The following is a 14,499-nucleotide window of genomic DNA, read 5'->3' as shown; positions in this document are numbered from 1 at the left end:
GTGATGTGACCTGCCCAAGCACACGCAGCAGGTCAGCGGCAGAGGCATGAATAGAATATAGGTCTCCTGGCACCCCAACAAGTGCCCATCGACTTGATTCCCTGCATACTATTTCTCTTTTTATTATAGGTGAGATTGGTAACACCACATGTTATTAAGGTTGTCTGACAATTCCGATTATAAGACCCTTTCTCAGTTGCTTATAACTTTGTCAAACTTGAACTTTTGGGGTAAAATGTTCCATCCTGGTTGTCTGCCTCAAGCTGAATTTATAAGGATACGTTCTGTTAAATCTGTTCTGCAGTTTCTCAGAGTGAGGCTACAGAAAAATATATATTGTTTGGCAATGTTAAAAAAAAATCTATGGCAACCTTTTCTTTGAGAAGCTGTAGCACTCCTAGTTTGGAGTAGGGACTTGAAATTTGGCAGTGATGTGGACTATGTATCAGGGATGTGCTTTTTGCCATCCTCATGAAAATCTGACCAACTTCGGCCAAGTTACAAGCCTTTGAAAAATCTCACTTGACACATACTCAGTAAAGACTTCTTAGAGTTTAGCAGCTAAAATCTCTGAAGATTCCATCCTCACTGAGCATGCACCATTGCCTCGCAGCTCCTGCATGTGATCTGCTATTCCCACACAGCAGTTGAACATGCTCCATCCCCTCATAGCTCCTACACGTGACTGGCCTGCATGTGTGCCATCCCTCTCAGAGTGACTGAGCACACTGCATTCCTGGGTTAGAGTGGCAAAGCTGGCTCTTCCCATAATTTGCAGCTCCCAGCTGCTCAGGGCCAGGTGCTGGAACTGGGAGTAGGGAGCCTCCATCTTCTGGGCTCTCAGTGCCTCCCTGATGGCACACAAGCAGAGTGGAGGAGGAAGCCGTCCAATTCCAATGCAAAGGGCACAAGAGCCATACTGAGGGGAGAGAAAGAAGTAGATTGGGACAGAAAGTCTGGTGAGACAAGGACTTTGGTAGGGGGCAGGAAAAGAGAAACTGTGACTGGAAGTTGTGGGGAGACAGACTGGGACTGATTGGACAAGGAGACTGGGACTGAGATCTGAGGTGGGGAAAAGAGAGCCTGTGACTGAGTGGACAAGGAGACTGGGAGTTGGGGAAGGGGAAGGAGGTTGGTACTGGTTCAGCAAGGAGACTGGGAGCTGGTGACGGGAAATGGGAGCCAGTTTGTAGGGGGAGGAGGGGAAGACAACATTTAAATTGGACAAGGAGCTGGAGGAAGAAGGGGAGATTGGGACTGGAAACCAGTGGCAAGGAAATAGGCCTAGCGGGAGAGAGGAGATGGATCTAATGAGGAGCTGGGATGAAAGGGGAGAATTGTGAATGACTGGAAAAAGAGACTGCAACAGGGAGCCGGGGGTGGACAGGGCAGGAAATAGGAGCATGAGCATGGGCGCCAGGTGAACCGCAGGCTTGGGGAGGCTACTCCGCAGCTGACCCATCCCTTCTGCCCCAGGCCCCACTCCTCCCCTCCCACCCTCCTTCCCCCTCAGAGCTCAGAGACCCCCACCCCACCAGTCCCAGGCTGCCTGAGCACCCATCCCCCCAACCCCAGAGCGCCAGGTGGGCAGGCAGCACGAGCACCGGCTCCGACCTCCCAGAGTCCCTGGTTGTAGGCCAGCCCCCAGTAGCCCCAGGTGCCGGATCCTTTCCAAAAGGGTAGGGGGCGGGGAATGCCTGAGGTGAAAGAAGACCTCTCGCAGAAGCAGCTCTCCCCAACCCAGCTCTAGCTGGTGGAGGGGAGCGGGAGCCTCAGAGCCGCAGCTGGGCGGGCAGCTGTAGGGAGCCACGGCAGACCCTCTACCTGCCCTGGGCGGTGGGCCCAAGCAGCCCCCAGCCTGTGTCCCCACCTCTCAGGCTCCCCGCCCAGCTGCGGAAGGAGGAGGGTCTGCAACTCCGTGGCTCCTCAGAGCTGCCCACGCGGCTCTTACCATGGCTGGGCTGTGGCTCTGAGCCCCTCCCCCTGGCCAGAGCCAGAGCCAGAGCCAGGTCGGGGAGAGCTGCAGAGGCAGCTGTGGGGAGCTGGCATGGAGTTGCAGACCCTCCTCTTGCCCCAGGTGGCCGGGGAGCCCAGGGGGCAGGGACACGGGCCAGAGGCTGCTCTCAGCTCCCCCGCACCATGGGCAGGTGGAGGGTCCACCGCAGCTCCCCACAGCTGCCTGGGCTCCACGCTGGCCCAGCCGGAGGTGGGGCCGCTTGGGGAAGAGGAGGGGAAGGGGGCGGGATCCGCCCTGGTGAAAAGTGGTTGGGCCAGGCTCTGGTTCTGGCGCCACTGGCCTGGGGCCCCGGCCACATGGGAAGGAAGAGCCACACCCACAGAAGAGTGCGGTGGGAAGCAGGAGGGAGGTTGGGGTGCATTGTGGGTGGGGACACGCTGGCAGTTTGTGTAGGCTTAGCCTTCCCCTGCCTTTGATACCTGCCGCCCATGAGCATGAGGGGAAACAACAGGAAGCTGGAGAGAGGGTAGAGACAGATCAGATGAGGACCTGGGAGGGGAAAACTGACCGGGGGCATGGAGCAGGGACGACAGGGACTGGCTGAGCAAGGAGACTGGTGGGGAGAGACGGGGAGAGTGGGGAGAGACGGGGCCTCAGACGGAGAGCCTGGAAGGGTTGACAAGGACTGATTGGGCACGTAAACTAGGACTGTCTAGTAAAAATAGTGTACCATCATGTAATTAAAAACAGTATCATAATGCAAATGCACAAGGGAATTGAATTAAGGTTGCACTAACCTTTGAGTGCTTGACGATGAAATCTTAATGTGGTCTCAAGTAGGTTTTTTTGAGTGTATTTGTTTCTAACTATGAATAGAAATTACCATAAAAACCGAAATATGGCCCTGATCCTATCTGGTGCAGAGTGATCTCAACTCCCAGTGACTTTAATAGGAGATAGGAACAACTGACCTAAATTCTTTATCTGTGAACAGATAGTTTTTTACCCATGTACAGACAAATTTTGAAAATATTGAAATAATCAACACTTAGTCCATCAAATCGCTAATAGAAATTCTTATGATATGAAATTGTTCTTTTTAAAAGCAAATAAATAAACACAAAAACCTGCCTTTAAACCTTAGAAGAACATGCAGAACTTTCCCCTGACTTGCTTTATCGTCCCCTCACTAGTCATTGAATGCTGACCAAAACTGAACTATTTTTAGCTTTAAAAGAATGTTCTTTATTCAGGAGTATTAAAACACGTGCTAAGGAAAGAGAAGCAATTTAAGTGGAGTGGTTTTATAAATACACTAAATATGCAGTGAGCTTAGACCTACAGTGATATGTGCTGCTGAACAAACAAAATGCCTATTTTAGTATGATCTTAAGCATTTGGAGCTTTTTGTCTAATGACATGCTTTCCTCTTTAAAGAATAGGTATTACTTAATATATGTCTGAAGTAAGAAAAGGTTTAATGAAATTGTTAAGTCTTAAAATAGTGCTCAAGTACAGCTGCAATTGTGAGACACTTTTTTAAAATTTATTTTTTTAATGGAAGCTTCCGGTAAATACCACATTAATTGAAGTAGCAAAGCCAACCAAAGGGAAGGGAGAAAAGAAGAGAGAAACACTCTCTGTATTATGTAAGCATTGTGGCTATGATTCATTGAAGTAGAATTTTCAAAAGCACCTAGAGATTTTGGGTGCCCAGCTTGAGGGAGCTTAATGGGGCCTGATAATCGAGGCTGGGTGCTCAACACTTTATAAAGTTAGTACAAATTAGTACTCAGTAGGGTTGCCAACTTTCTGATTGCAGAAAACGGAACATCCTGAAGGCCCCGCCCCTGCCCCACCTCTTCTCTGAGGCCCCACCCCTGATCACTCCATCACTTGCTTATTTTCACCGGGCTGGGGCAGGGGGTTGGGGTGCAGGAAGGGGTGAGGGCTCCGGCTGGGGGTGCGGACTCTGGGGTGGGGCCAAGGATGAGGGTTTTGGAGTGCAGGAGGGGGCTCTGGGCTGGGGCAGGGGGCTGAGGTGTGGAAGGGGGCTCTGGGCTGGGAGTGCAGTTTCCAGGCTGGGGCCAGAAATGAGGGGTTCAGGATTTGGGAGGAAGCTCTGGGCTGGGGCAGGCGGTTGGGATGGGGGGAGGGGGGGGTCCAGCTGGGGTTGTGGGCTCTGGGCTGGGGCTGGGGATGAGGGGTTTGGGGTACAGGAGGGGGCACTGGGCTGGGGTGTGGGGTTGAGGGCTTCAGAGTGTGGGAGGGAGCTCTGGGCTTGGTCAGGGGGTTTGGGAGTGGGAGGGAGTTTGGGTGCTGGAGGGAACTCCGGGCTGGAGCCGAGGGGTTCACAGTGAGGCTCAGGACTGGGGCAGGGAGTTTGGATGTGGGAGGGAGCTCAGGGCAGGGGAAAGGGGTTGGGGTAAGGGAGGAGCGGGCTCTGGGGGGTGCTTACCTCAGGCAGCTCCCAGGAAGCGGCAACATGTCCCTCTGTCTCCTCGGTGCAGGGACAAACAGGGCCGGGGGCTCTGCCAGTTCCTGGCCAATGGGAGCTGCAGAGCCAAAGGTCAGGGAGGCACCTGCACCATGGGCAGAAGCAGCATGCAGAGCCCCCCTGGCCACACCTATGCCTAGAAGGAAGAAGGACATACCAGCCGCTTCTGAGAGCCGTGAGGAACCAGCCGCTGCAGCTAACCGGACTTTTAGCAGTCCATCAGCTGTGCTGACTGGAGCTGCCAGGGTCCCTTTTCGACCAGAACGCCCAGTCAAAAACCGGACGCCTGGCAACCCTAGTACTCAGTTTTGAAAACCTAGGCCTTAGAATTTATATTGAAGTAGGCCCCAAAGACCCCGGTGTTGCTCCATTGGACTAAGTGTTGTACAAACACATAGTCATAGACCTTTCGCTGAAGAACTTGGAACCTTGAAATACAAAACCTAGACAAAGTCTGGGGAAAGGGATGAAACAAAGGGATCAGAGAGATTATGCACACAGCTTGTATATCCATTTCTTTTTCTACTTCTTATGAAGGCAAGGGGGTGGTTGAGAGGTAATGGCAGCAGAAGTGAATATACAGGAGCAAGGGAGTGGTGGAAAAGGAAGGAGGGGAATGGAAGGAAGTGGGATGGTGATAAGGGGAGATAAGAAGAGGAGGGAGGAAACGAAGGATGGAAAAGTGAGGCTGCCAGCAGAAGAATTGTAAACGACAGAGGTGGGAGGAGACTAAGGCAACAAACCAGTCAGCAGACAGAAAACGTCCAGAGTTCAAACTGTAAAAAGTAGTCTGCTGCTGACCCTGCCATCCAGCAATATCCTCTGGATGAGCTTGCGGCCGCCCTGCTGCTGCTCAGGCAGTCCTTGTTCTTCCCAAAGGCTGGCTTCACCCAAGAGGAGGTCCTGCTTTGTGTTGTCCCTCCCTTGTGGCTGAAGGGCAGGGAAGTGATTTACTGCCCTGGAGTGGGTGGGTGTCTTTAGAGGAATTTCCCCTCACTGGAATCTAGGTCCAGGAGAGCAGGGAACTCTGTTTGTCTTCCCTGCCCCAGAGCGGCTGCTCTCAGCTGTTGCTAAGGAAAGTTACTAGTGCTCAGAGGGTCTGGCTTACACCCAGTGGTGAGCTGGAGCCGGTTCGCACCGGTTCACTAGAACGGTTGTTAAATTTAGAAGCCCTTTTAGAACCGGTTGTTCCGTGAGGGACAACCGGTTCTAAAAGGGCTTCTAAATTTAACTGGCCAAAAGTTAGGCGCTGACTCCATGGGTGTTCCAGCCCTGAAGCTCCCAAGGGGAAAATTTGGTGTGTGCAGAGCACACACCCCCGGCCCCAGCTCACCTCACCTCCTCTCCGCCTCCTCCCCTGAATGCGCTGCCCCGCTCTGCTTCTCCGCCCCCCCAGGCTTCCCGCGAATCAGCTGTCCACGTGGGAAGCCAGGGCAGGCTGAGATGCAAGCTGCAGCTTTCCGCTCAGGCCCAGGGAGGCAGAGCGGAAGTGAGCTCGGGGGAGGGGCGGGGGGCAAAGGAGGGCCGCCCGCACCACAGCAGGTAACCCATGTGGGGGGGAGTGCGCAGGGGAACCGCTCCCCGCCCCAGGTCACCTCCGCCTCCCTGGGCCTGCACCCACCAGTTTTTCCTGTGGGTACTCCAGCCCCAAAGCACCCAGGGAGTCAGCACCTAAGGCACCACTTTTGATGTAATCAGTGGGGGAGCAGCTGCTCCCCCTGCTCCCCCCCTAGCTACGCTCCCCCGCCCCTAGGAGCCAGAGGGATCTGCCGGATGCTTCCTGGGAGCTGCCCCAGGTAAGAACCGCCAGGACTCCCCACCTCGCCCCCCAGCAGGTGCCTCTGCCTCTTAGGGGTGGGATGGGCACCCACTACGGTGGCCCACGGACCCTCCTGCCCGGTTCTGGGGGCAGTCAGGGGACAGGGAAGGGGGGTGGATGGGGCAGGGGTCCTGGGGGGGCATCAAGGAACACGGGGGGGTTGGATGGGGCAGGAGTCCCGGGGGCAGGAGTCCCAGGGGGCTGGGATGGGCAATGACCCCCTCATGGGGTGAGGAGGGAACCCGTTGTTAAGATTTTTGCAGCTCATCACTGCTTACACCCCAGAGGTCCTGCTCTGTTTCCTTTATTCCATGTGGTTGGGGAGAGGTAGCAAGGGCACCGGGGTGCAGTCTTCTAGCTAGTCACAGAAGGAAATGAGCACAGCTTGTCATCATGGCTTTTGAGCATCAACAAAATGAGGAGTCCAAAAGAAATCCAAGTCTACAAACCAACCTAACATTCTGAGGGATCAACAGTGGGAGGTCCTAGAGCAGGCAAATTCTTTGACATGCTTCTCTCTTCTTGCTGATATTGCCTTTCTTGCCTTAGGTTTAGCTTTAGCCAATTGTTTTTCATGCAGGTGCTGATCTCAGCTAGGCAAGCAGAAAGCTGTTAGATGGTGCTATTTACATTCAGTGTAGAGGAGTTGCAGAACTGGGTATTATCTGTATATTATCTGTATATGGTTGGCATTTCAGTCTGTGTTGTCTCACTAACTCTCCTGATGGTTTCATGTAGATGTTGAATGAGGAAAGAGGATTGAGATTTGTAGGATTCTGCTGGTGAAGATTTAAGAGATAGAACAGTTGCTCATAACATCCTCTGGGTTTGGTCTGGACATGAGCCATTTCAGGGTGTTTCTGTTCACCCTGCAGCTTCTCAGAGGCAGGATGGGAGTATTTGGTGAACAGCAGTATCAAATGCCAGAGATAGGTCCAAAGGAATGCATAAGTATTTACTTAGTCTGTAGACAGTAGGGAGATCATCCACCAATGCAACAACTGCTGTCCTTGTACTGCTCCCTGGCCAGAAGTCTGACAGATAGGACTCCAGGACTCTGGCAGCTAACAGGTGGTTGAGACTGTTTTGTGCTTGCTTGGAAGGACTTGGATATTATTGAGTATTTCCTATCTAACAATTCTTACACATATAATATGGCCCAATCCTTCAAACAAGTCATGTTTAGTCATTCATAGGTCCCTACTGACTTTCAGGTGTGGGCCCTTAACTTAGACAGAAGATAGTTTACATTTTACAAGATTTTGGGAAGAACTTATATAAAAAAACCAACTAAATATTAATTCCCTGTGACAGTCCTTGTGGGCTCCAGTGGGGAACCTCTTGGGCCAGTTCTACCGGGATAGGGAGGGTGTATGCGTGGGTGGGTAAATAATCTCTGTTGTCATAGAAGAATTGTTCAGTTGTGTGGAGCCATTATAGTAACTCCCAAACACACACAGAGCCCTCCCACCATGTAGGGTATGTGGCCAGGGCCCCTCTGTTTCTGGTTGATCACAGCTTCTGAAATAATTCCTGAGGTCTATTGGAAGTCTGTGCCCCCCGCACTTTGGACTTTCCCTCAGATCACTTCAGCTGGCCTGGATAATCTAGCCAGTTTACTATTAGTTACCACATAGTTTACTGACTCCATCTGACTTTTTCCTGATGCTGTTGCTCATTTTTATTGGCATTATATTAAATATTCTGTGGATTTATTTCCAATTTTATCTGTCTTTATGCTTAATTGTTTCTTGAAGGTTTGTGTTTGTTTCATCTGTTCATGTAATTGCTGTATGAACTGGTGATCCATTTTGGAAAATGCAGATACATTAAAATGCAGTATTGCTTATGAAATCTCTTATGATGGAGTCACTGAGAAATCAAGAACAATTTGATCTAACTGTGGCTATTTTGCTCTTTTCACTGTTTTCTTAATTAATTGAACCATTTAATCTGACTTTTTCTAGTAGCGCTTCAACCTTCAACTTGGTTTCCAGATTTCTTTTTGGTCTATTGATTTTTCTGATTTATTCCATTAAAGGCCAGATTTCCTCCTTCACTGTAATATTTGCCCCAAGGTCTTGCCTGCCTATACATAGTTATCTCGTTTCAGATAAATCTCAGTTCCCTAATGTCTATAGTCTGTTATACTTGCTCATCTAAGGACAACCTTTTAGTCAATAGGTCTGTAGTACTATCCTGGATTCGATAAAGTAAATAGTTTTATATTGTTCTTGAGGGCTGTATATTTTTGTTTGAAATATTATGTACAGCATGTGAGTAGGCTCAATTTGATCCAGCCCAGTTCTAAAATTGGTAATTGACTGTTGTAGATGGTTTTTGCACAGTGAATTAAACCATCAGTTAAAGATTTGAGTTCTAGAAAGTATGCACATTGGTAAAAATAGAATCCTTGTATCTGCTGTATTCATACTGACTAGAAATGTGTGGGGTAAGCTCTGGATCTAGAAAAAAATTGCTACTCTGCTGACAGCTGATGAAAAGAGGAACTTCTGGATATGGGTGAGTACTGTTTTGATATCTATTGTACCTCGGAAACTTCTGCAATAAACGCCTTTTATTAAGGAAATCCAACTAAGTGCTTTGTGACACTTCAATACGTAAAAGGCTCTTTGATTAGGCTTTATGCTGTCAGATTGTAATAATACTTTATTAGTCAGCTGAATTTTTGTGTGCTCTCAAATGACATAATTTGTATCTCTTCTCCTGTGTGAATGAAAAGCACTTCTAAGAGTCCAGTATAAGCTAATAAGAGTAATACAACAATACCTTTTGTCGTTATTGTATCTTTCAGAGAACAGCTTCCTTAGATCAATGGTTAGAGCACTCTTCTGAGATGTGGGAGACCCTTGTTCAAATCCTTTCTCTCACCTGTGGCAGAGAAGGAGAGAACTGAACCTGGGTCTCCCACATCCAGGCAAGTGCGCTAATCACTGGGCTAAAAGTTTTAAGGTGGGTAGCAACAGCACCAACACTTCCTCATCTGGCTGTTTTCCATGGAGTGAGGCAGCCACCTAAGCCATTCTCACAAGGTACGTCTACACTACAAAATTATGTTCACCTAAATTACGTCGACATACAGTCATTGCAGTAATTCAATCGCTTTTGCATGTCCATGCTATGCTCCTTTTATTGGCGGTGTGCACCAATTGCACCAATTTAATTGTCAGAGTGGGGCATTTGGGACGGCTTTGGGAAGCCACCAACAGTTGATGAAAGCAATACAGCGTCTACACTGACACTGCGTCGACCTAGCTATGTCGACCTAAATACTAGCCCTGGTGACTTAATGCAGTTTACATCGACCTAATTCTGTAAGTGTCTACACTAAAATGTCACTCCTATTGACGTAACTATGCCGACTTAATAACTCCACCTCCGCGAGAGGCATAGCACTTAGGTGGACATAGTTAGGTCGATACACTGTCAGTGTAGACACTGCGTTGCTTACAGCGACAGTGGCTGGCTTTCAGAAGCTGTCCCACAATACCCCATACTGACAGTTAAATTGGTGCAAGTGCTCCTGGTGAGGACGCACACTGCCGACACAAGGAGTGTAGTGTGGATGTGCAAAAGCGATTGGCTTTCTGCAGTGGCTGCATGTTGATGTAACTTAGGTCGACATAATTTTGTAGTATAGACATTGTTGAAGCTGATTGTGGTGTCCAGGCAGTTGATGCTAGTGTGGGAGAGTTCCAGAGAGATTTTAGTGGATGGGTGGTGGTTGTTGAAGTTGTGGCAGAAATCTATGAGGGAGTTTAAGCCGTCTGTCCAGAGGATGAAAATATCATTGATGTATCTCAGGTATATTATTGGTTTCATGGTATATTTGACCAGAAATTCTTCTTCAAGGTGGCCCAAGAAGAGGTTGGAATACTGGGGAGCCATCCCAATACCCATGGCTGTTCCCATGGTTTGGGGAAAGTGTTTGTTGCTGAATGTAAAATTGCTATGGGTGAGGATGAAATATTTGAGTTTAGTGATGTGTTTGGGGTGGATATCTGAGAGTTGTCCATTGCCTTATAAATATTTGAGGCAGGCAGATATACCATCTTTGTGAGGGATGTTGGTGAATAGGGAAGTGACATCCATCATGGCAAACATGTTGTTCTGAGGGAGGTTATGAATATTGCAGAGTCTGTGGAGGAAGTCAGTTGTGTCCTGGAGGAAGCTGGCCCTTTGTGTGGTGAGTGATTTGAGGATGGTTTGTATGAGTATTCCTTCAGGAAGAATGATGTGGCCAGATATGCTGGGACTGTCTGGGTCTTGTGTGCCGGGAGCAGCAGCACTGGTCTCTTCATAGCTTAGTCCTCCAAATAAGTCACATTAAAGTTCTCCTTCCCACCCCACCCTTCTGGGGTATCACAAGTCCTTTGAGGTAAACTGTCCCAGGCAGTCCACTGCTCACTGCCTGGTCTGTGCCACTCCCCCAGTGGCTGGTAGTGGAACCTGGGCCCGCCCTCTACACCGAGTTCCCGTCCAGAGACCCTCAACCCAGCAGCTCTGGGCTTTTATTCTCCCGGCCCTCACTGCTCCTTCCATGGACTGCTTCCCGCTCTGTCCTTGCAGGTTCCTGCTCTTCCCCCTTTGTATCAGGGAGTGAAACTGCCGGTTTTCCTCCTCCAACCTGCCAACTTCCTCTCTTTGTAGATCCTGCCAAGCTCCTTCCCCTAACTGGATTTCATCTGTAATTAGACCCTAGCACTCCCTAGGTTTCCTCCAGGTGCAGCCTAAGGTTAATTGGCCTCATTTACCTCTTCAGGCATTTTGTGGAGTGGACACCCCACCACAGCCTTGTTAACATAGTCATCACAGTTGAGGACTACGATGGCATGCACTTTATCTGCTGGTTTGATCACTATCTGGTGGTTAGATTTCAGGGACTGTATGGCTGTCCTCCAGGTGGTGGAGAGATTCTGGTGGATGAGATGTTTGTTAAGGATTTTGCAGACAGACAATCTTTTTTCCTGAAGTAATCAGTGTAGTGATCAAGAGTGTGGTTTCGTCTGCTCTGTGGTATCCAGACAGATGATTCTTTTTTCTTATGATTGTTGGTGGGGATGTGGTAATTGTGAGTAGTGTTGTCACTGTTGTGAAAGGATTCTTTAAGGCAGAGATGGTGGAAGAATTTTTCTAGTTCTCCATGTTAGGATGGGATCCGGTTCTGTGGTGGGGCAGAATATCAGTCCCTTAGAGAATAAAGATAATTCAGTTCCAGTGCGAGGCAGTCTTGATAAACTGGTGATGATTGGGTGTCATGTAGCATCCATGTGGTGGATACTGGAGATGGTGTTCTGTGGGTCATTGAGTAGTTGTAGTTGATTCCACTTTTTATTTTTGTGTTGGATCCCTGTCATCAGTTTTTTTTATAGTTGTTTTGGATTTCTTGCATGATTTCCAGGTAACTTTCCTTGTTTTTTTCCTTCAATGTGTGAGAGCATGTGATGATTTCTTGTCTGAGATGGTCTCTTCTGGAGTATATGAGGTGCAGTAAGTGGTCCTCAGTTTCTTTGAAGTCCATCTGCAATTGTTCGACATATTTGGAGTATACTGGAAGCACTTAAACTGCCTGACTCTATGTGGCTGGTTCGTGTTCATGGATTACTAAGCAGAGATAGGTGCCTCCCTACAGCCAGATTTAGGCACCTATCTCCATGACAGGGGAAGGGCTTAACACCTCTTCCCCCCAATCATCAGCATCTCCCATTGTCTAGCTTAAGCATCTCCCTGCCTAGCATGTCTTTTGTTCTCATTCTGCCCTGGTCTACACTAGGACTTTAGGTCGAATTTAGCAGCGTTAAATCGATGTAAACCTGCACCCGTCCACACAATGAAGCCCTTTATTTCGACTTAAAGGGCTCTTAAAATCGATTTCCTTACTCCACCCCTGACAAGTGGATTAGCGCTTAAATCGACGTTGCCGGCTCGAATTTGGGGTACTGTGGGCACAATTCGATGGTATTGGCCTCCAGGAGCTATCCCAGAGTGCTCCATTCTCACCGCTCTGGACAGCACTCTCAACTCAGATGCACTGGCCAGGTAGACAGGAAAAGAACCGCGAACTTTTGAATCTCATTTCCTGTTTGGCCAGCGTGGCAAGCTGCAGGTGACCATGCAGAGCTCATCAGCACAGGTGACCATGATGGAGTCCCAGAATTGCAAAAGAGCTCCAGCATGGACCGAACGGGAGGTACGGGATCTGATCGCTGTTTGGGGAGAGGAATCCGTGCTATCAGAACTCCGTTCCAGTTTTCGAAATGCCAAAACCTTTGTGAAAATCTCCCAGGGCATGAAGGACAGAGGCCATAACAGGGACCCGAAGCAGTGCCGCGTGAAACTGAAGGAGCTGAGGCAAGCCTACCAGAAAACCAGAGAGGCGAACAGCCACTCTGGGTCAGAGCCCCAAACATGCCGCTTCTATGATGAGCTGCATGCCGTTTTAGGGGGTTCAGCCACCACTACCCCAGCCGTGTTGTTTGACTCCTTCAATGGAGATGGAGGCAATATGGAAGCAGGTTTTGGGGACGAAGAAGATGATGATGAGGAGGAGGTTGTAGATAGCTCACAGCAAGCAAGCGGAGAAACCGGTTTTCCCGACAGCCAGGAACTGTTTCTCACCCTAGACCTGGAGCCAGTACTCCCCGAACCCACCCAAGGCTGCCTCCTGGACCCAGCAGGCGGAGAAGGGACCTCTGGTGAGTGTACCTTTTAAAATACTATACATGGTTTAAAAGCAAGCACGTGAAAGGATTACTTTGCCCTGGCATTTGCGGTTCTCCTAGATGTAGTCCTAAAGCCTTTGCAAAAGGTTTCTGGGGAGGGCAGCCTTATTGTGTCCTTCATGGTAGGACACTTTACCACTCCAGGCCAGTAACACGTACTCGGGAATCATTGTAGAACAAAGCATTGCAGTGTATGTTTGCTGGCGTTCAAACAACATCCGTTCTTTATCTCTCTGTGTTATCCTCAGGAGAGTGAGATATAATTCATGGTCACCTGGTTGAAACAGAGTGCTTTTCTTCAGGGGACACTCAGAGGAGCCCATTCCTGCTGGGCTGTTTGCCTGTGGCTAAACAGAAATGTTCCCCGCTGTTAGCCACAGGGAGGGGGGAAGGTTGAGGGGGTAGTCACGCGGTGGGAGGAGGCAAAATGCGACCTTGTAACGAAAGCACATGTGCTATGTATGTAATGTTAACAGCAAGGTTTACCCTGAAAGAGTGTAGCCACTGTTTTATAAAATGTGTCTTTTTAAATACCGCTGTCCCTTTTTTTTTCTCCACCAGCTGCATGTGTTTCAATGATCACAGGATCTTCTCCTTCCCAGAGGCTAGTGAAGCTTAGAAAGAAAAAAAAACGCACTCGCGATGAAATGTTCTCCGAGCTCATGCTGTCCTCCCACACTGACAGAGCACAGACGAATGTGTGGAGGCAAATAATGTCAGAGTGCAGGAAAGCACAAAATGACCGGGAGGAGAGGTGCAGGGCTGAAGAGAGTAAGTGGCAGGCTGAAGACGGGGCTGAAGCTCAAATGTGGCGGCAGCGTGATGAGAGGAGGCAGGATTCAATGCTGAGTCTGCTGCAGGACCAAACCAGTATGCTCCAGTGTATGGTTGAGCTGCAGCAAAGGCAGCTGGAGCACAGACTGCCACTGCTGCCCCTCTGTAACCAACCGCCCTCCTCCCCAAGTTCCATAGCCTCCACACCCAGACGCCCAAGAACGCGGTGGGGGAGCCTCCGGCCAACCAGCCACTCCACCAGAGGATTGCCCGAAAAAAGAAGGCTGTCATTCAATAAATTTTAAAGTTGTAAACTTTTAAAGTGCTGTGCTTAAAGTGCTGTGTGGCATTTTCCTTCCCTCCTCCCTCCTGGGCTACCTTGGTAGTCATCCCCCTATTTGTGTGATGAATGAATAAAGAATGCATGAATGTGAAGCAACAATGACTTTATTGCCTCTGCAAGCGGTGATTGAAGGGAGGAGGGGCGGGTAGTTAGCTTACAGGGAAGTAGAGTGAACCAAGGGGTGGGGGGTTTCATCAAGGAGAAACAAACAGAACTTTCACACCGTAGCCTGGCCAGTCGTGAAACTGGTTTTCAAAGCTTCTCTGATGCGTACCGCGCCCTCCTGTGCTCTTCTAACTGCCCTGGTGTCTGGCTGCGCCATGGCATTAAGGGGTAGGCTGGGTCCCCAAGGATACATATAGGCAT

The 14,499-nt window shown here is 49.4% G+C and overlaps 1 protein-coding gene across 1 annotated transcript; it reads left to right on the top strand.

The window, feature by feature from the left end:
- The first annotated feature begins 12,406 nt into the window (after window positions 1–12,406).
- LOC140905436 (uncharacterized) lies at window positions 12,407–14,095 on the top strand. Its single transcript, XM_073328830.1, has 2 exons — window positions 12,407–12,989; window positions 13,578–14,095. The coding sequence occupies exons 1-2, from the start codon at window positions 12,407–12,409 to the stop codon at window positions 14,093–14,095; spliced, it is 1,101 nt and encodes a 366-aa protein (XP_073184931.1).
- Window positions 14,096–14,499: the final 404 nt, after the last annotated feature.

The sequence above is a fragment of the Lepidochelys kempii genome, chromosome 1 (assembly GCF_965140265.1).
Source record: "Lepidochelys kempii isolate rLepKem1 chromosome 1, rLepKem1.hap2, whole genome shotgun sequence".
Classification (NCBI taxonomy): Eukaryota; Metazoa; Chordata; order Testudines; family Cheloniidae; genus Lepidochelys; species Lepidochelys kempii.
The sequence above is the reverse complement of the archived record's forward strand: the minus strand, read 5'-3'. Positions and strand labels throughout refer to the sequence as shown.